Source organism: Lithobates pipiens, unplaced genomic scaffold (genome assembly GCF_037356315.1).
Source record: "Lithobates pipiens isolate NorthernLeopardFrog02 unplaced genomic scaffold, aLitPip1_a1.2 Scaffold_23, whole genome shotgun sequence".
Classification (NCBI taxonomy): Eukaryota; Metazoa; Chordata; class Amphibia; order Anura; family Ranidae; genus Lithobates; species Lithobates pipiens.
The window spans coordinates 36,009,172-36,031,865 of record NW_027507785.1 but is presented as its reverse complement, the minus strand read 5'-3'; the positions used below and the strand labels follow the sequence as shown (position 1 = coordinate 36,031,865).

The window sequence follows — 22,694 nt, the reverse complement described above, 5'->3', positions numbered from 1 at the left end:
CGTTGGGGCACTATTCCTCCCACTGACACCATTGATGGGGCGCTATTCCTCCCACTGATGCCATTGACGGGTGCATTTTTCTACTCCCACTGGCCAGTCTGGCCCCCACAAATCCTGAATGATCGTAAACTGCCCATTTGTTTTATAAAATTTGAAGACCCCTGTCCTAGACCATGGCCTAAGTGGCCCAGAGTTGAATCCAACTCTGATGGCTCACTTTCCATAAATGTAACTTGGGACCTAAAGAATGATAATTTTATTAAATCCCTGGTCTAGTGTGACCTCTCGAGAGAGAGAGAGTGTGTGTGTGTGTGTGTGTGTGTGTGTGTGTGTGTGTGTGTGTGTGTGTGTGTGTGTGTGTGTGTGTGTGTGTGTGTGTGTGTTTTGGTTGTTTGGTTTTTTTTTTTTTTTGTTTGTTCCCTACATGGAATTCCATAGTTTATTTTCCTACTGTCCAGGTTTTGTATGACAATGTCATTGGGTGATAAATTCCTTTTCCTTCATCTGGTACAATTTTAGCACCGGGGCAGGAGACATGAAATGGAATTATTGATCCCACAAGCTGCCATTTTATCAAATTTCTTCCTGTGTGACAGGCCACGTTTTTTTTTAAGTGGACATATTGGGGACAGTAAGTATCTGTATCTAACCTACACCTATTATTTTTTATATATATTTTACCCATTAATGCGCTGGAGTAATGTAACACCATGGAATTCAAGCCCTATGAATGCCTAAAAATGAATAATCCTATAATGAATGGAAGTGTGTATGTGTGTGTGTATATGTGTGTGTATGTATGTATGTATATGTATGTGTGTATATATATATATATATTAATAATAAAAAATATATATATTTAATAATATTAATAATAAAAAATATATATATATTTAATAATATTAATAATAAAAAATATATATATATTAATAATATTAATAATAAAAAATATATATATATATTAATAATAATAATATTAATAATAAAAAATATATATATATTAATAATAATAATAATATTAATAAAAATATATATATATATATATATATATATATATATATATTTAATAATAAAAAAATATATATATATTTATTAATAATAATAATAAAAAAATATATATATATTTATTAATAATAATAATAAAAAAATATATATTTATTAATAATAATAATAAAAATATATATATATATTTATTAATAATAATAATAAAAAAATATATATTTATTAATAATAATAATAATAATAATAAAAATATATATATATTAATAATAATAAAAAATATATATATTTAATAATAATAAAATGTATTAACTATTTGGTCACTCCTTGATACCATCAGCGTTCCTTTATTAAGCAGGGCTGCTTCAGCGGTGAAAAAAAAGGATGGTATATTGTTTTTATATTAAATTTGGGTAGATCCTATGCCGCTTGAGCCATTGCTGTTCAGGCGTGTTCACATTACACATAGCTGAACAAGTGAGAGTAGAGTCGCACCACCCTCCTCTGCTAGCAGGTATGGATTTGTGATTAGACTGGGGCAGGAAACCCCCAAAAAGAGTAGTGCTGGGCCAATCCTGTTCTCTCCCTTAAAAAGAAACTGCCGTCAGCTCACATAATTTGTAATAAAAAAAACCTCTTTGCCATTCTGAAGCTTCCCTCCAACCACTTTGCATATTATTGTATTTATACTGTGATTTCTGTATTTGCCAAATATGCTGCAGAAATCTCCCTCCACTGAGTCTGGCTGCAACTGTTTTTTCCTGTGGGCAGCCGCTGCCTGTTCACTTCCTGTATTTATACAGACACACCCACTAGCTCTGAACCTCTTATTGACCCTCTTATGACTCCTCCCTCTCTCCCTGAGGGGGAGAGGCTCTCTGACTTTAATGACAAACAGGAAATGGGCTGTATTGGGTATTTACTGGCAGAAAAAAGTTTTACTATCCAAAGTTAATACAACAAGGGCTGAAGATTTAATCGCTGGAAAGATGAAATAATGATTGAAGTTCCGCTTTAAGTGTGTATTAAAAAAACGTCTAATAAGGTTTTCAGTTATCCAAGCAATGTGATATCTAGTGGTATTAAAATATAACCAAACTAAACTTTTTTTTTTTCCCTTTCTTATTTTGTGTGTGCAGGGTTCTCCAAACTAAGCCCCAAGGGCCACATCAGCTTGTTTCTTTCTTTTACCCGGACCCCAAAAAACATGTCACGTGTTTCTGTGGTGCAGGTGGGTTGGCCACCAGCATCATAACAACCAGCGATGGTGAGCACCCAGGACACACAGGGGGGTTGGTTTACTAAAGCTGGAGTGTGCAAAATCTGGAGTAGCTCTGCATAGAAACCAATCGGCTTTCAGGTTTGTTTTTTGGTCAAAGTTTAATTGAACAAGCTGGTAGCTAGTTGGCTCCCATGCTGAGCTGCAATCGGATTTTGCACTCCAGTTTTAGTAAATCAGCCCCATAGTTTCATTGCAATGGTGCAGGCGTCAAATCCAACCACAATATGGAAACTCTTGACACTGATCTGGGGTGGCGGCATCCAGGGTCCACCCCCATCCTTTAGAAGAGGACCTGCTGTGCCTCCCGACCTCCATCCAGAGCTGGTCTTCCTAGACATGTGCACGCTGAAATATTTCGTTTCGGAATTTCATCCGAAAAATACATTTATTTAGTTACTCCCGAAATTCGTTTTTAATTTGTATTTGTTAAAAAAAATGCAGTCATCTGAATATCCGAAATAATTAAGGTCGAATCTGTCATTGAAGGCTTATGGTGTCTGTCGAATGTTCTAAGATTCGACGGAGCAGCTAAACTGTACGACGCCGCAATAGTACATTTCCGGTTGAATGTTCCACCTACAAACTATAGTAGAATTGTAATGTTATATGACACTAGTAATAATTATATTATTATTACTAGTCAACCAACATTAGAATTCTTCTATAGCCTATAGGTGGAGCATTTGACCATAAATGTCGCTCGTGGCGACTGCTTCGTCGAATCTTCATGTCGAATCTTTTCTCTCTATGTAGAATAATGCTAGACTAATAGAGCTAAGGTTAGGCACATTCGACCACAGGTTCAATGGACACAGATTGCTATTGTCAGCGTCATGTCGAATCTCCTCTCTCTATCGAACTGTTGTCACAACGAAAAGGAAAATAAAGCATTTGTTTTTGTCGGATCTTTCGGTTTTCAGATTCTGCACATTCGTTATCATTTAAAACGATAATTAAAATACCCGAAATTCGGATGAAAATGCATTTGGACGAAAACAAATGCACATGTCTAGTTCTACCTCCTGTCCTATGCCATGTTGCCACTGTAATGATGAAGGCAGTATAGGGGGACTGAGGATTCCGTTATGTAAGGGGGCTTCTGATATCAAATGGGGCTCCGATTTCATGAGGGCTTCTGATGTGAAGTTATTAATTGGAGCATATTTATTCATTCAATACTAGGGGTGCAACAGATAGTCGCCGATCCGTGATCCGAATGGGTCACCCCGCTCGGATCAGCACATGCTGAGATCCGCGGAGCACTCCGTGGTCACTGCCTTAGGAAAGGCCACGGCTTCGGCCTAGCTCCGAAGCGGCGGCCATCTTTCTACACCCAGGCCGTTTACAATGTGATCGCTCCGGAGCGATCACTTGTAAACAAACCGGCGTCATTTCATGACGCCGGTTTCTCTCTCCCCTCTCTGTACTGATCTGTACAGTGGAGGGGAGAGATCGGATGGAAGCAGCCATCCCTCAGTACCCTGCCAATACTCTGCCATACCCAGCCAACTGTACCCAGCCAATATTCTGCCGTACCCAGCCAATATTACAGTGGGGGAGATTGTGGATATTACCGTGGGGACTATATGGTGGTGGATCCGAGGAACGATCCGATCCGTGAGTTTTTTTTGATCTGTTGCACCCCTATTCAATTCTAAAACTTTTTTTTTTTTTTTTTCTCGCCCCTTAAGTATTTCTAAAATGTCCTTGTACTGGAACATTTGGAGACCACTATGTATGGCTAGCTTAAGGACTTTTTTGGCTGATGCCGTTTATTTTATTTTTTCATGTCACTCATTTTTAAATGAAGGTCATCTCGGCGGATTGAAGTGTGTGTTGGCACCTTTTGCTTCTGATTGCGCTTTCACTGGGGAAGGAGATGTCTGTCACCGCGGGGGTTTAAATGCTGGTCTTTATCTGTGGTGGTGTATCAGCTCTATTAGATTTATAGCCTTGTTCTCGTGTGAATTGCTGCTCCTTCAGTGTGCCTGTGGATTTATCTGCAATTTTCAATAGATTTATAGTGAGCATTTATTGCCGCCCTCCTATGAATTGACATTTCAATTCATTATCAAGTAGAACATATGGGTTTTAAGCAGCATGCAGCAGCAGTCGGGCACGGTGTCCTGTGATTCCTCTACCTGCGGGGCTCATGGCAGTTGGAGTTCCTCCTTCCATTGATATGGGTATACTAACTGTAGAATCCTCATTCAAAGCTGTCATTAAATTTATATGAGAATTTGGTAACTAGTGAGATTAGAATCTGGTGGGATGTCTTATGTTTGCCACCCTTACTAAATTTGGTTTTCACAGTCCCTTCGTCTCGGCCCTAAAAACTCTCTACTCCAACCCCTCATCCCAGGTCCAAATGGCTTCTTTCACATCCCCATCCTTTCCAATGTCTATTTGCACTAGACAGGGTTGCCCTCTCCTCCACACTTCGTTTCATCCTATGCCTCTAACCCCTAGTAGAGGCTATAAGATCCCACCCTGACATCTGAGGGGTCCCCAATGCGTCACAGGGTATATAAACTATCTCTATCTCTATTTGCGGACGTACTTCTGACTCTTATCAACCTACATATGTCCCTCCCCATCCCTGCATGCTCCTCTCCTATCCCAGTTTAACTCTCTATCTGGATACAAAATTTTGCGCATCTAAAACAGAAGCCCTACCTCTACATATACCACCTGCAGACCTTCTATCGCTCCAAAACTCTTACCCCTATCGCTGGTGCACCTCGTCTCTCAAGTACCTGGGTGTACAAATCACACCGTCGTACTCATCCCTATAATTATATCCCCCTGTTCAAGGACATCAAGGCAATGCTGTCTTGATGGAATCCCCTCCCAATATCCTGGATAGGTAGGATTAATATGTTGAGAATGTCAGTTATGCCAAAACTACTGTGTTTTATTTTTTTGTTTTTTTTATTTTTTTTTAAACACTGCCTATCCCTATTCCTATGGACCAATTAAAATTGATTAACTCATAGTTTCTCAACATTGGAAGGATGGAGCACATAGAGTGGCAAGCTCAGTGATATTTTTCCCCAGAGGCCACGGAGGACTTGGTGCCCTGGACATTTTACAAATATTACCTGGCCTCCCACCTTTTTGCAGTGGTGGCCTGGTCCAGTTGAAGGCCTCTGAATAGGTGGACAGAGATGGATTCTCTGTTTCCTGCATTATTTTCAAGTCCCAAACTCCGTAGCCTCTGTTTGGGCCCTATGTTGTTTTCACTGAGGATATGGTGCTCACGTGACACCAAATTCTCCCTCTCATCCCTCTGCCCTCCTCTCTAATGTAATCCTTAATCCCTTGATTTCCCGAGAGCCTATCCCACCCCTGAATGTTCCCTTGGGAGGAATGGTGCTCCCTCATTGGTATTAATGGGAGGCGTGATGCATCCTCATTGGTATTAATGGGAGGCGTGATGCGCCCCCATTGGTAATAATGGGAGGCGTGATGCGCCCCCATTGGTAATAATGGGAGGCGTGATGCGCCCCCATTGGTAATAATGGGAGGCGTGATGCGCCCCCATTGGTAATAATGGGAGGCGTGATGCGCCCCCATTGGTAATAATGGGAGGCATGGTGCCTCATATCAGTGTGAATAATGGTCCCCTAAATGTCGGATAAAATCTAGCAAAGGGCTGCCGTTTGGAGACCGCTGTTCTAGAGGATCAATTTCCTCCAGAGAGTTTAATTCTCGGATGTGTCAAAGGAAAACCGGGTTCGATTTCAAATACCAAAAAGAGTAAAACTGAGACTAACTCCATTACTCAGAGGAAACGACAGCGGAGGGCAGAAAGAAAACCTTGCAGATGACTAATGTTATTCTCAATGGAAAAAGACTTCCAAGAAATGATTCCTAATGTGCTCAGGTCATAAGATGTGCTTAATGAGCACATTTCTCTTCTTTCTAGGGGTCTCTTTTTCATCAGCTTATCACTTTGATGGATCTAATACTATATGTTATGTGAATAGGTTTGATCATAACTTGCGGAAGTATTTTTGTCGGGTTGGTGAAATGAGCAGTACCGGTGATATCTTCAGCTCTAAAGAGGATCTGGTCTCTGTCTTTACCTACTCTGAATTTGGACGGAGCGTCTTATGTTTTATGCCTGGAACAATAATCTGACCTCCAAGATTGGACCTTAATAGGGTTAGTCTTGTAAAATTTGAAAAACATTATTTTTTTTATTTTTTTCTCTATCCTGTAAATCGGTGGTCATCAACCCTGTCCTCAGGGCCCACTAACAGGCAGGTTTGCAAGATAACTGAAATACATCACAGGTGATATCATTTGCTCCTCAGTGATTGTAGTATTCTAGTGTGTATCTCCCCAAGGTAATACATTAAACCTGGCCTGTTAGTGGGCCCTGAGGACAGGGTTGATGACCACCCTTGTAAACCCAAGGGGTACGTTTTTTTGAAGATGTTTTCCAGGAAGCTGTTTGAGTAAGAACTTTTGAAATTCAAGGATAGAAACATTTGTGGTTGATTTATTAAAACTGGAGGGTGTAAAATCTAGGTTGGCATGGTAGCCAATTGGCTTCTAACTTCATTTTTTTGGGTTGAGCAAAAAACCTGGAAGCTGATTGGTTTCCATGCAGAGCTGCACCGATTTTGGATTCTTCAGTTTTAGTAAATCCCATAGTGACTTCTCAATTTAACCGCTTTCCACCCGCTCTATAGTCAAGAGGGCCACAGCGCCGTCTTCATTTGCGGATACAGAGTACATGGACATCCTCCCGTGATCACATTGCCCTGCGCCCCCTAATGCATGCAGGCGGCATGCTCTTTGTGTGCGCCAAATCCTTCGGACTCAGATCAGGGTAAATGGCCAATCAAAGTGGGCCTTTTCCACTAAGTAAGCTGTGTCCAATGACAGCTGATCACGGATTTACACACAAGCCGGTTATCGGCATTCCTTTCCTCATGCTGACAGAAAAAAGAGAGCCAATAACCGGCTTGTGTTAAAGGGGCATCGACATTGATAATCAGTGTCCTGATTATCAGTGCAGTCCCAACAGTGCCAACCTACCATTGCCCAACCTGCCACCTACCGGTCTCCATCAGTGCCTCCTCTTCAGTGCTCATCAGCACACATCTGTGAAGCAGAAAAATGACCCGTTTGCAAAATTTACCAAACTATGACTTTTATTTTAATTTTTTTTATTTTCTGGCTTTTTTTAAAATTTGTTTAGTAACAAATAAAAAACCCCAGTGGTGACAAAATACCACCAAAAGAAAGCTCTATTTGTGTGAAAAAATGTGTGACAGTGCTGAAATCTGAAAAATGGCCTGAGCAGGAAAGGGGTAAAAGTGGTTTAAACACCTTGCCTTACAGAGTAAAAAAAGAAAAAAAAAAAGTAGTTATCCGTACCGCAGATAAAGATGGGTCTGTGATGGTTCTTGAGTCACGAGACTGTAAGTCGCTTGGACAGCTCAAATGTTTCTGTGTATCCGGTTTGGGAAAGTGACTTTCTTTTTTTTTGGTTTGGTGGATCAATGTGAGTATTTCCCCAAAGTGTCAGATTCCCCATGAACTTTAAGAAATGAATACAAAACCTAGATTTTTTATTTTTTTTAAAGTTCCTCTCCAACCATTTTGTATGTGCATCCAAACGGGCCCCAGCGAGGGTTCGTTCACAGCAGAACACAGCAAAATGTATGAACCATTGTTTCCGCAGATTGGGTTTTTGATACCCTGATGGACGGAGTTGCATAGAGATTATTTTTTATTTTTTTTTAACTATTCTTTTCCACCTACACTATGTTTGGAGTGCCATATGATTCATCTCGGTTTCCACTGGGATATGATCCAGTTTTCTGCATTGTTTATTATTATTTTGCCAACCCGCTACAATCTGTACTCTCAAAGCCTTTCATAGGAAAGGAAAAATTTGCATGTATTATTACTCTGTGCTCCTCATTAGTTGTTACTGTGAAGTTCATGTGAAAGAGAATATTGACTCGTGTTTTATATTTTATGCTCTCTGATCCATTTTCAGTGTAAAAATATTCCTACGTTATATACAGACCTTAAAGTCTGAACCTCACACCCATATGGGCGTTTAAATGTCCCATTCCAAAACCATAGTCCAGTGTATGTAAACCCTAATTCTGAACTTCTGTGTACTTTTGGACTGGACTTGGGCCCCTTTCACACGGGCGCCTACATGAAGCGGAATGTGCTTGCTCTGTGGGGGGGATCTCTCCACTGATCCCCCCCGCTGAGCAGGTAGATGACAGGTCTGTGTCCCCTTCATTATGAAGGACGGACAAGGACACAGTCCCGCTCTCCTCTGTGGGGCAAACGGATGGAAACTGACCACCTGTTCATTTCCATCTAATCCGATCCACCAGATGGTTGAGGGATAGGACCACCATGTTTATTGCTGATTGGATGGCAGCAGGTGTTGGCGGACATGTGTCTTCTGACATCTGTCAGTCCATAGACGAGACTGGAGTGGGTCCCATCAGGTCCACCTAAAAAAAAAAAAACAGAAAAAAAAACTGACAGGTGGACCCTATCGGACAGCCTGCGTGAAAGGGGCCTAAAACACCCCACCCAGCTTCACCCCCCCCCCCCCCCCAAGACATTTCTTTCCTAGTGTTCAGTAGGTAGGGTTTAATGCTAACTTGCCTTACTGTATCTTTGGAAGAGGAGCATTGTCACCCTAGGCCAAGAAGTGTTACAGGAAGTTTACCAGGAAAAGAAAAAAAAATGGGGGGGGAAAAAAGATCCAATGCAGCCACCACATCTAAGAGCTGGTAAGCTGCAATCTATTACGTGGTTCCTGTTTGGAGTCATGTGCCCTTCCTCCTTTCCCATTGGGGCTATAACGGCCTCCACTCTAGTAGGAAGGCTTGCCACAATATTTTGACATGTGTTGATGGGAATCTGTGCCCGTTCAGATAAAAGAGCACTTTGAGGTCAGGTATTGATGTTAGCGGGGAAGACTTGGCTCAGTCGGCACCCAATTTATCCCCAAGGTGTTTAGTAAGGAGGTTTAATTTAGGGATATGTCCACACCAAACTCCTCAAACCATGTTTGGTCAAAACCAAAGAATGGTGTATTTGTATATAGTTACAGCATGCAGAGACGTTTCGGACAATTGTACGCTTCCGTTCTTGTGCTAACGGTCTGATGAAGGTTTTTTTTTTCTGTTCCAACATGACTAAGCACTGTGTACAAAGCCAGCTCCATAAAGACTTTGGGTTGATTTTACTAAAACTGGAGAGTGCAAAATCTGGTGCAGCTCTGCACAGAAACCAGTTGGCTTCCGCTTTTGTTTTTGTTTTTTTGTCAACGCTTAATTAAACAAGCTGAAGTTAGAAGCTTATTGGCTACCATGCACAACTGTTACCGATTTTGCACTTTTTAGTTTTAATAAATCAACCCCATTGTTTGACCAGTTTTGTGTGGAGAAATTCCAGGGGCCTGTACCCCAAATTTATTGAACACCTTTATGTTGCGTACACTCGACCGGACTTTTCGACGGGCTAGGTCCGGCGGTCTTCCCACGGAGTTCCAATGTTCCGATGAACAGACTTGGCCACACAAGCACAACAAAGTCCGATGGATTTGAACGTGATGATGTACGACCGGACTAGGATAAGGAAGTGTATAGCCAATAGCTGCCCTAGCAGCTGTTTTTGTCTGTACTAGCATACAGGCGAACAGATTTTGCGACCGGACTCAAATCCGTTTGAAACATGTTTTATTTCTAAGTCCGTCAGACTTTTGGGCTGGAGCCCATACACGATCGTAATACCCTACAGATTCATTCCGTTGGACCTAGTTCATCAAAGTCCAGTCATGTGTACGTGGCATTAATATTACTTGAAATGCTGTTTGCAAGCCAGATCGACTCATCCAATATTAGTAACTGAAATCACAAATGATCTTTTGGCTAAAATGGTGCAAATTCCCACAAGCATCTTCCAAAGCCTTTCCAAAGTCTGTTAATTTTTTTTAATGAGTTGCGCAATAAGTTCATAATGGGTGGGATGGTCAAGAGTACATAAACATTTGGCAACTTTTTTTTTTTTAAAGGGCAGCTACTTTGCAAACCCAGAACCCGACACTCTTGTATAGAGTCTTCTTAAGTCCTAAATCCTGCATTCACTAAACAAACATCTCTTAAAAGATTATTGGCTACAAGCAAATGGAATACTAACCCATCACTAATGGCATAAGCTGTCGTCACATAGTGTTCACTTTCAGGGTTTGTCCGCCTTGTGCCATCTGGAGTTGACCTTTCTAAAGTGTTGCCACTTCCACACAGTTGAGATTTAAATTGCCCCCTGCCCCCATCCCTTGGTGCAGAGATGTTTACTGAAAGCTGATGCTGTAAAGTTTTAGGCTTGTGCACTTTTGTTGATCCCACAATTCCACTTTATAAAATTAAAAACACCCCTCGCCATATAGCAGTGATCATAAACCTCAGGTCAGAGCTTACCCTTTTCCCAGGTGCCTGGCCTGCTGTGTGTGTTGCACCCTTTTTTTTGTTTTTTTGTTTATGCCCATTTATTGATGGACTTTAATAGCCTGTTGATCTATCGTGCTACTACACTGGTAGCCCACCAAATTCTATGACGCAGTAGGCGCTTTCACAGTACTACACAACAACCAAACTGGGGCATTTTTATTTTTTTCCATTTAGAGGTTGCCGTTTAGTTTCTTGAATGGTGATCCATGGCAGATTGACCTCCTGCCTGATGCTGTCCAGCACCAATGCCACTCTGCAGAGCCAACGGCATGGGACCACTGGAACCTCCCTGGTTTCTTGGATGAATAAACCTCTTGCACCATTGATCATGTTGGCTGTGTGTAAGGGGAAGTTCTCCCCAACCAAATGATGGGGCAACTACAGTGACCACCATTGTAATGGGTATTCTTCTCACTACCAATGTATGGGGTGGGACCTTTTTTCTCATTTGTCACCTGTGTGGTTAATGTATTGTGTGCTATAGATATAATAGCTTTCCCTTAGACTTGAAAATGAAGAAAAATATTTCAAATGTTCCTCCATGGTAAAAAAAAAATTTTTTTTAGAAAGGCTGTGCTAGGATTTGGCTGTGGTTGGAGCCATAATACAGGCCGGCATCTCGGAGAAGGCTAAAGTGTCATTAAAGGCCTGCTGTGTATTTGTATGTGCTGCGTAAGAGGGCATTTGGGACAATTTTGGTATACGATTTTTCTTCGCTTAGCAGCAGCATTTACTGTGACCACACGCGGTTCCAGAGTTTCACTAAACTTAATCCGGACTAAAGCCTCGTACAAACTATTTGATTTTCCGCAGACAAAGCGCCAGACTTTTGTGCCTTGAACTTGACTTGTATACAAACGGTACACAATTGTCTGCCAACAAACACAAATGCAGTGACGTACTATGAGGAATTTCGACTCTTGAGCGCCACCCTTTGGGCACTTTCTGCTAATGTCGTGTTTGGTGAGCATTAATTCGGAGCATTTCTGGCTAAGGCTTGAGAGCGGAGCTTAGAGTTCACCTTTTTACAGAGAAAATTTAAAGGTGAACTAACACTGGACTCCCTCAAAAAATGTACTAGTGTATCGCCAGCATTAGTTATAAAAAAACAAAATGGCTAATGCAACACTTCCAATGACATTTCAGAAACAAAGTGGGGTCTGCTCTGAAAGTGATGCTTTGAGAAAGTTGGTGAATGTACACTTCCATGGCATAACCTTCCATGGCAAAGGAAGCACCCTGAGCAAGTTGAGGCCCAGGTGTAGCCAAACTTTGACTCCTCCAGGTGTTGTAAAAATACAAATCTTATGAGGCATTGTAAGACACTAAGACCCATAAGCATGACTCCGAGGTAGTGGCATGATGGGACTTGTAATACTGTAACAGCTGCAGGGTCGAAGTTTGCCTACCCTTGCTCTAAGCTGAAAGGAGTGCACTGACGTCTATGTATATTTAGATTATGAAACTTTCTAAGATGCTGCCATCCCAACTTTGGAAACCAAGCTTAATGTTCTCCAAGTTCAAGCCAGTAATGGAGCCATTCAGCCCATGGGAGGTTTGGTGCAGTGAAAGCCATCAACATCCTGCAGAGCTCCCTTTTGGCACTAGTGTGTACGGAGGTTCAGTTGTACTTCGCTTACAATACAATCCTCCTTTTCATCCACAAGTTCCAGGTGCTGCTGTAACCTCCGATTGTCCCATCTGATCCTGGACAGTGTTGTGCATTCTTGGAATAGTTCTCACTGGGGAAGCCTCTGCTGTTTAGAAGATCTCCTGACTTGGTTAAATTTAGGCCTTGTGGAATCCTGCCTGGGCCGGTCTATGACATCAATTAACACCTCGAGAATCTCACGCTGTCTTAGTGAAAGGACGTGTACTGTACATCTGTTCTGTGAGTCTGGAATTCAGAACAGGTTTCCCCAGTGGGGAATGAATGAATGAGTGTATATAGAATATTTCACCTCCATGCAGAAAGAGCCCTTCCATTTATATGGAATTTGTTGACTTGGCCCCAATCAGATAGCATAACTGTAGAATATTGTTGTCTGGTCTTCAGGATTATTACAAAGCTTAACAAGTACTTGGTATTTAGAACTGTGTGGTGTTTATGGTGGGATTTGCAATCAATTCACACATTGGCTTTAATTTACAAAGCTAACACACAGGATAAGGATCCTTTTCAAAATAAGTGATGGAGATAAGATGGTGTAACAAATATGAAAATTACAGTTACTTGGAAGATCTTTTAGCCTGGTGGTAAGCATTGGGAATTAAGCCAATTGTCTTTTACCTTTTTGCTTTCTTAAAGTGGAATTAGACCTTCAAAAAAAAAAATGGGCCCCATGAATTTTAACCATAATGTGCTAGTATGCACATTATGGATGCTGCCATCCCAACTTTGGAAACCAAGCTTGATGTTCTCCAAATTCAGGCCAGTAATGGAGTCATTCAGCCCATGGGAGGTTTGTACTTCGCTTACTGTACAATCCTCCTCTTCATTCACAAGTTCCAGGTGCTGCTGTAACCTCCGATTGTCCATTTGATCCTGGCCAGTGTTGTGCATTCTTGGAATAGTTCTCACTGGGGAAGCCTCTGCTGTTTAGAAGATCTTCTGACGTGGTTAAATTTAGGCCTTGTGGAATCCTGCCACCATATTTTGACACACTATGGTGCACTTGCATTGCAGTTCTTCCATCATCTTCTGGTCTTCCTTCTGGGTTTGGACTCGCCATCTTTTTGATTGGCCAGACCACAATAACGCCACTCCGCATGCACACTGGAGTCACGTCGTCAAAGCATAGAGTAGTGCTTTTAATGTACGCTGAACTGTGCATGCTGACAGACAGACTGGTTTGATGAAAGAGAAACCAGTAAGTCCTCTGTCATAAAAATTTCACCTGTCAGCAATTTTATTTTCTAGTTTTTTTTTTTTTTTTTTTTTTTTATAAATTATAAATCATTTGACGGAAACACGTTTGCTCACCAATTTGACCTACTAATGCACAGGCAACGTTTAGATGGTCTCTCTGAACTGAATGTTTCACATCATTCGACTCTGCACAGTATTCAGTCAGACTGGTTTTCAAGACTTGCAGTGGATTGGAATAAAAGGATAAACGCTCATGTCCGTGGTCTCTGAACATAACCCTAAGGGGATTTCCCTTCACTTTCTGGCCTGGAAACGCAAGAGGTGAAGGAAATTCTCATATTACAGTTGCATCCATAAAAGGTGTCCCCGTTGGAAATGTTTTTCCTTTTAGGATGGCAACGCCAAACCGTGGTCACCAGGAGAAATGGGGAGGTTGGTCCTCCTCCAGCGGAGGCACAGATAGGAGCAAAAGGTTAACGCTGGTTTTCTCCCTGTTCAGATGTAACGTAAACAAAAGATTTGGCTTTAGTTATGCCACTATTCCTACTGACTGCTGTAAGAGATGACCTTTTAGCTAGGTAACGGCTTTCATTACAAATGTACCAGACACACATGGTGATGAGGCCCTCTGGTACACTCGAGCGGGCCATGCACTAGTAGAATTTCTTTCTTAAAAATGTTTTTTTTATTTTTTTTTATGTTTTTGTTCTAATTTTAAAATAAAGGAAGACTAAATCAAGGTGGTTTGTAGGGGTGCAATGGGCAGAAGAGAACTATGTACATGAATGGGCGCCCTGGTTGTACATGAATTTGTCTACCTATCGGTTTCTGTTCCGCCACCCTGTTGGAAATTTTCCACTCGATCAGCGCTGCAGGATATAGCCTGCAACACTGATTATTGTATTCCGAAATCTTCCTTCTGTCAGAATACAATAGCTCTGCTGGGAGGTGGGAGGATTCCCCTATCGAGTAAGGTGTGTGTGTGTGGGGGGGGGGGGGGGGGGGTTGGTGGTTTTTGTTGTTGGTGGTGGTTTTTGGTGGTGGTTTTTGTTGTTGGTGGTTTTTGTTGTTGTTGGTGGTTTTTGTTGTTGTTGGTGGTTTTTGTTGTTGTTGGTGGTTTTTGTTGTTGTTGGTGGTTTTTGTTGTTGTTGGTGGTTTTTGTTGTTGTTGGTGGTTTTTGTTGTTGTTGGTTTTTGTTGTTGGAGGTTTTTGTTTTTTGTTTTTTCCCAGTCTGCTGGTTGAACGAAAAAAACAAATTCATCTATGGGCTGCTTAAGGCAGGCCATAGATTATGCAATTTTCTTAACAGCAATCGTGGGTTGCAAGAAAACAAACTGCTGGATTCCCCCATCAACAGTGTTGATAGGGGGGAATCCCTCCCATGGAGGCCCCGTTGGATCGTTCTTGCAGGAGGGGACCTCCAATCCCCTCCCGCCACCCTCCGGTGCTTCTCCTGGCTCACCCATATGATTGATGAGCCGGAGAATGAATCGGTCGCTGCCAGAAGTTTAAAGTGAAGATTTCTGTGACCAGCATCTCTATGACCCTCGGAGGCCCGGGCACGACGTTATGACGTCACGTCCAGGCCGGCGGAAGTAAACAAAGCCGAGGACGCGTCTGGAAAGGCCAACATGGTTTTTATTTTTTGATCTCTGCCTTAATGACTCCACATCTCTCCATAAGGAGGAATTTTTATATAAAAGTGGGTACTGACAAAAGGCCATATATACACAGTGCATTGACATGCACAGAACACGCGATGTTCTGTGCATGGCCTTTTGTCAGTTGCATTTTGTGGGTACCCACTTTTATATAAAAACGTCATCTTATTAAACTATCTTTGGTAATGCACTAAGTGTGCAAACCTTCCATTTCCGTTTTTTTCTTGTAGTTCTTTTTGGATTACCCCATCTGAGGACTGCAGCATCCACCCAGTTTTGGATACCATATATACTTTTCACCATTTTATTTGACATCTTATACTCCACAACTTGGAAGACCTATTAGCGCTGGAAGTGACTGTTTTTTTGTATCTTCATAAAGAGGACCTGTCCCACATGATTCCTATTACAAGGGATGTTTACGTTCCTTTTAATGGTAATAAAGGTGATCCAAATTTCTTTTTTTTTTTTTTTAAAGTGCCCTCGTGATCGTGCGCAAAAGGGAACACATGCGCAAGTCACACCCACACATGTAAACGGCGTTCAAATCACATGTGAGGTAGCCCAAGATCACGTTCTGTAACTCTAAACATGTAACCTGTTAAAAAAACGTCATAGGCGACGCTTTTTTTTAATTTTTTTTTTTTTTTTTTTTTTTTAAGTACCAAAGTTTGGCGCCATTCCATGTGTGCAAATTTTAAAGCATGACATGTTGAGTATCTAGTTACTTGGCGTAACATCTTTCACATTATACAAAAAAATTGGGCTAACTTTATTTTTTTATTTTTTTTATTCATTAAACTCTGGGGGTGGGGAGAAGATGCGTTTTGAAGAATCGCTGCGCAAATATCGCGTGACATAAAAAGTTGCAATGACTGCCATTTTATTCCCTGGGGTCTCCGCTAAAATAAAAACTTGTATAATGTTTGAGTAATTTTCTAGGAAAAAAAATTTTTTTTTTTTTTTTTACATGTAGGAGCGAAGTGCCAGAATTGGCCTTGGATGGAAAGCGGTTAATAAAATTATTTTTTATGTTCTGATGAATCATACATAAAGTAACATTTGGGGTATATTTATAGTCCCAAAGCCTCCCTTACCTTCACTATACTTTCCAGCTGCTCACCCTGGGTGGAGAAATATGGCCGCAGTTTACATTTTATTCCAAAAAGTGCCCATGTGCATAAGCTCAAAAGTCCGGTATATATAAAAAAAAAAAAAATAAATAAATTCTTGGATGTGTAAAACCCCCAAAAAAAGCAACAAAATGAGTCTGCTGGATGCGTGGTTCGTCCTTGTTTTGGCAGTTTTGTGCTGTTAATAGGTGCCATCTCTGCGTGGTAGTGCCGTGATTGCTTAGTATTTACACTCACCCGCTCTGACTGTGCCTCTAAGAGGCGAGTAATGGGAGCACCTGCTGTTACCGTGATATCCGTGATAATAAAACATCGCCTAGTTGTAGGACGGTGTTCTCGGAGTGTGATTACCCGGGACTCTCAGCTAACTGGCTGCACAAAATTCTACTCATTATAGCCGAAGAGTGGCTTTATCTGAGCGCAGCATGCTGTGTCCATGCCGTAATTGCGGCTGGTAACTATAAAGAAAATTACGGACAGCCAGTAAAAAAAACTCAGGCTAATTAAAGTTGACTGTGGGGGTAAGAAATGGCGGTAAAAAGTAATGATTCTTTTTCCCTGCGTTAGTTTAGGGTAATCAGTGTTCTTATCATACGTTATCTGGAAGTAGAATGTACAGTATATTTGATTCCCTCATCAAACGTTTGGTTCTTTCTGTTTAAGGTTTTCATAGATGCTGGAGAAATGAGCTGACCGTACACTGTGCGAAATTCGATCAATGGGTGGTCTTGTTACCATCCTCCTGGCCAAAATCCTTCAAGTATAAAATGGTCAGCCAAATAGCGGTTGCATCGAATCAATTGCTCCTGCTTTTTGGGTGTTTTCGACAGGCGGGAGATTGGTCCACCTGTACTGGTATAGCATGGATGGAGAAATCTGTGTATGGAACATAAGCCATAACCAAGTGGTCACACCTCAATTATGAATGCGAACCTCTAAATCTTTAACCACTTAACCTTTGGACGAACCCTTCATGACCAGGCCATATTTTTTTTTTCGATACAGCACTGCGTTACTTTAACTGACTTTTGTGCTACTTTAACATTTTATGATTTTTTTTTCCTCCCCCACAAATATTTGTTTTTTATTTTTTCGCGCTATAAACAAACAAAAAAACTACCAATTTTGAAAAAAGGTGGGGGGCGACTTTTTTTTTTTTTTTTTAACTTTCTATTATAGAATTTAAAAAAATGAGACTTTAATTTCTTCATAAATTCAGGCCAATATGTATTCTGCTAAAAGTTTTTGTAAAAAAAAAAAAAAATCCCAATAATTGCGCAAAAATTATAGGGTCTATGGGAGATTTGTATTTTTTTACTGGTAATGGTGGCGATTAGTGACTTTTATAGCAAGATTGCACTATTGCGTTCTAACACCAAGTAAAACAATTTGGGCACTAGTGACACTAATACAGTGATCAGTGCTAAAAATATGCATTGTCACTGTAATAGTGACAATGGCTGGGAAGGGGTTAACATCCGGGGGCAATCAAAGGGTTAACGGTGTTCCTAAATTGTTTTTCCTAAACGCTGAGGTGCTTTTACTAGAGGAAGATGTGGATCCTAGTCCCTGTTTTGCAGAAACACAGGATCCATGCCTTCCCTCCTGTCAGAACAGCGATACGCCTTGTTTACATAGGCAGACCACCATTCTGCACCTCTGCTAGATGATTGGTGGGTGCCAGTGGACATAGCCCACGTTACCTGCCACCGGGCTCCCACTGTGACCATGGGAGTGAGCTGCCAGTGGTGGGAATGCGTGGCCCCTACCCGGAAGAACCAGATCATGTTTATATATGCAAGAGCTGCTATAGGGTTGACCTGAAGTAGTTAAATATACCTTACTATGTTTAGATGGGACTCTTCTGATATAGATGTGTGTGTGTGTGTGTATATATGTGTGTATATATGTGTGTGTATATAGATATAGATAGAGATAGATAGATAGATATATCTCTATCTCACTCCATGAGAGAAAGAGAAAAAAATCAAGCCATGGTAATGATCAAAGAATTTCAGATAGACTATATTTCTTCCTCAGGGGAAGAAAATCTATAAAATTGAATTAGGAACCTGTTAAAATTAATAAGTCGATAAATTCTAAAAATATCACGCCATGATGATGATTAAAGCATGTTTGGGTACAATCCTCTTCCCTCCCAAAGTGTTTTGAATAGACTAAATTTCTTCCTCAGGGAATAAGCATCTGTAAGAGACCCAGGTGATCATAGTAAACATATATGGTCAACATCATTGCTATCCTCAAAAACAACCAGGGAAACTGAGTACCTCCCTCAGAAGGACCCTAGGACACCACTTGTTTCATTAAGGGTATTGCTCGGGATAGTATAAGATTTCCTTGAAATGACCAACCCACACTTCAAATATTGGCCCAATCCCAAAGAACCCAGTGGGTAGTTGGGCCAATCAACAGGAAAGATGTTACTTGGAGCACCATTTAGGTCCAAAAGGAAACCTTTGTGTATGGACGACTTTAGAGTAGATGTCAACCCCAACATTAAATCCTCATAAGATTTAATATGTTTTAGAATTAATATTTTTTTCCCAATATTTTTAAATGTGAAGCTTTCATTAAAATTAATACCTGGTGATCCCATCATAAGGGTAATTGCTCAGGCACTTAATAGGGTGACAGCATTCTGTTCCAGCCTCCAAGTTGTTTGACCACGTTGTCACCCTGTCACACAAGCTTCCAACTGGCCAGTTCAGTAAAAAATTGTGGCGATTCCCCCAGAAAAAGTGTGGCACTCGCAAAAAGTTGAGAGACTGTAGATGAGGGGAAAAAGCAGACTTTGGACCTCCCACTTGCTGCGGAACTCCAAGTACCTTCATGTATCTGAGAGGAATGCTAGTGGCTGTCAGTCTTGCAATGCCTCATGGGACTTGTAGTTCCACAGCCGCTGGAGGATCAAAGTTTGCCTACCCCTGCTGTGGACTGATGCCATCAAGAAACTGCCCTAGAGGATTACTGTGTGTGTGTGTGTGTGTGTGTGTGTGTGTGTGTGTGTGTTTGGTTTGTTTTTGTGTTGTGTTTTTTGCTTTTTTATTCTAGTGTGAATCCTCAGTACAAATTACACTGGTATGGTCAATGGGATGCTTGTAGACTAAAAGTGGCTGAATGAGAAAATCCACAGCAATGAGATGCAACAAAAGTGGGAATCCGGTATTTCTGGTCTGTTACACTATTTGACCTTTAAGTGCAGCAAAATACTTGTTGGTTTTTTCCAAAAATCTCATCAGCTGATAACTTCCAGTGCTGCATTCTTATCACATTGTTCTGAGTACTACAGAACCCTGTCCATGTATAAGGAAGACGAGAGGGTGAAGTTTCTGCTGTCCTTGAGTGTTGTCACCCTATAACAGCCTTTCTCAACTTTTTCAACACAGAGGAACCCTTGCTTAATATTACTAGATCTACACCTCATGATGCATTGTAATGGTCAGAGGGAAGTATTCTCCTTGCACTTGTGGTCATTGGGAAGAATTGCCTCCTTACAGCTTATCTGAGAGGCAGAAACTGCTCAAGGAACCCCTAGCAACCTCTGGAGGAACCCTGGTTGAGAAACCCTGTCCTAAAAGCAAACCAATGCAGCCAGTGTATCTAAGGACGGAATTGATACACTTCAATATGTTCAGTATTTGTTTTTTTGACTTGGATACACTAACCAAGCAGCATCTATGTTAAATTATACAAAGGGTTACTTTATGTTCACTGATAATTCTAGGTAGACAATAATTTGAATCAATTATGTAACAGATTTTCTTTTTTCCTTAGGTTTAACCATGGAGACTTGTCTTTGGTTCAGTGTCCTTCTCACCAGTGTGGTTGCTGCCAACAAGTTTTGTTTCCCTGGCTGTTCTTGCGAAGTTGAAACCTTTGGCTTATTCGACAGTTTCAGCCTGACCAAAGTGGACTGTAGTGGAGTGGGTAACCACATTGTTCCAGTCTCCATTCCTTTGGATACATCTTACCTGGACCTTTCCAACAACAAGCTAAAAAAGGTTAATGAATCTGTTTTGTCTGGTCCGGGTTACACGACTCTGATTAACCTTGACCTAAGTTACAACCAACTGGTGAAAATTTCATCTACCACTTTCTCTAAATTGAGATACTTGGAGTCTTTAGATTTGAGCCACAACCAACTGGAAGAACTTCCTGATCACAGCTTCTTCTATTCCCCTCTGGTGGAACTTGACTTGAGTTTTAACAGGTTACATGGAATACAAATCGGGGCCTTCACCTCGAAAAGTAATGGCAAAGCAATTCATATCAACCTTGCCAACAATCTGATCAACTCTATCTCAAGAAGACCCGATGACCCTGTTCCACACATCCAGAGTTTGAACTTGTCTGGGAATCGGCTGCGTTCTGTTCATGGTCTTCAGGGTATTCCTCTACAATACCTTAACTTGGATAGAAATCCCATTTCTAATATCGAGGATCATAACTTTTTGGGGCTTAAAGGATTAACCCATCTGTCTCTCAGTAAAATGGAGAATTTAAGGGAGATCGCCCCACATAGCTTTAAAGATCTACCAGCTCTCCAAATCCTTGACTTTTCCAACAATCCGAACTTGAGGACCCTCAGCAAAGATGTATTCTTCGGGCTGAAGTCTTTGCTAGAGTTGAACTTGTTAAATTCTGGTGTGGCGTCCTTGCCTAAAGACACCCTCCAGCACTTGCCATCAATGAAAAGCATTACCTGGGGAAAGAACATTCATTGTGTTAAGACTATGAAGGAAAGCCAGTTTCATCTGCAGAATGGGGTGGTTCGAAGAGAAGTCTTGCTCTGCCGTGATGATCGAGGTGCTGTATCAGCACAAGATGTCTTATAAATGTGGTGTTTTTTTTTTTTTTTTTTCTATTCTCATGTAAAGGCTCCTTCTTTGGGAGATCATGTGCCTTTTTCGAAGAAAAGATTGTCAATAATTTATTTATAATTTTTTTATGAGCTATTTTACTTAAAACTGCTGCATTGAATGATGTTACCAATTTTATAAAGACCTTAAATAATTCATAGCAATCCACTTTTGGACCAATGTGCGTTTTATGATCAATGTGGGAAGACACTATTTTCATCTGTTTATTTTTTTATGTGCTAAGCTCAAATAAAGGAATTTTACAGGTATAGTGAATAAGAGTAGTTTTATTGTTGGATAATATCACTTGTATTAGGGCTTGTTTACACCAGGTGTGTTGGAAATGCGCTCGGCAGCCTTGTTGAACGAAGTTAAGTTGCATGGACCAGGTGAGTGCCTTGTTTCCTATTAGGTCTGTTCACACCACCACGTTTCGTGTGTGTGTGTGTGTGTGTGTGTGTGTGTGTGTGTACGTGCAGTACGTTTTGTAGCGAAGCACGGTGCAACGCAATCCACCACATTGCACTGTGGTGCAGCTGATAAAACAAAATTGTATGTTACATTTTGAAATTGTATTCAAGCTCTCAAAAGAAATAAAATGCCATGCAATGCACTCTTTAGAGTGCATTGACACTGCAGAGGTCTCGCCGCACACACCAGTGGCTGTGTTCTACACTACAGTGTTTACACAGCCGCTGGTGTAAATGGGTCCTAAAAAATTTAGCTGAACCTCAGACATTCAGTGGGTCTCAACCTCTAGGCCATGGTGTCCATTTTCCGATGCCCCAGTTGAATACCTCTTGTGTCAAAACGCATCGGGATTGCACATTTGTGACTCCCACATTGCTTTTATTCTATTTTATTGTATTTTGGATCAATTTTATTATGTATCTTGCAAATCGTAGTAAGATCTTTTAAGCCCATTAAATTGGTATTGGCTGACCTGCACCATATGGAGCCTTTTCCTTTTTTTTTTCCCCCTTCCACTTTATATCCCGCTATCTTTGATCCCTGTTTTTCCATTCATACGTGGATACATCTGGGACACCTTTTTGTATGCTGCTTAATGGTTGTGTGGACTTTCATGGTCCTGCGATTTGGAGCTGCTCATCAACGCACCCTAAGTGATACTAACAGGAGGATTACAAGCCTTTATGACCCACTGCCATATGGTACATGTGTCCACCTCAGCTGGTAAGAGTACCTTATCATGTGCGCATCATTGTCAAATTTTGATTGGCATATTCATCATATGGTTGGAATTATACTTCAGTCAAGTCTTTCTGGAAGGGAGGCCTTAAAGAAATTTTCCATGTTTTCTATATATGAACTATTATATATCCCATTTGGTCCTATTATCACCATT

At 41.0% G+C, this 22,694-nt stretch overlaps 1 protein-coding gene across 2 annotated transcripts in view; it reads left to right on the top strand.

Annotated features, from left to right (window-relative positions):
- Positions 1 to 21,597, top strand: part of TSKU (tsukushi, small leucine rich proteoglycan) — a 54,511-nt gene extending 32,914 nt beyond the window's left edge. For both annotated transcript variants that reach the window (XM_077451425.1, XM_077451424.1), the window contains exon 2: positions 20,244 to 21,597. In XM_077451425.1, the coding sequence (XP_077307551.1) occupies positions 20,252 to 21,304 (1,053 nt within the window). In that variant the 5' untranslated portion in view covers positions 20,244 to 20,251 and the 3' untranslated portion in view covers positions 21,305 to 21,597. The remainder of the gene's footprint in view (positions 1 to 20,243) is intronic.
- Positions 21,598 to 22,694: the final 1,097 nt, after the last annotated feature.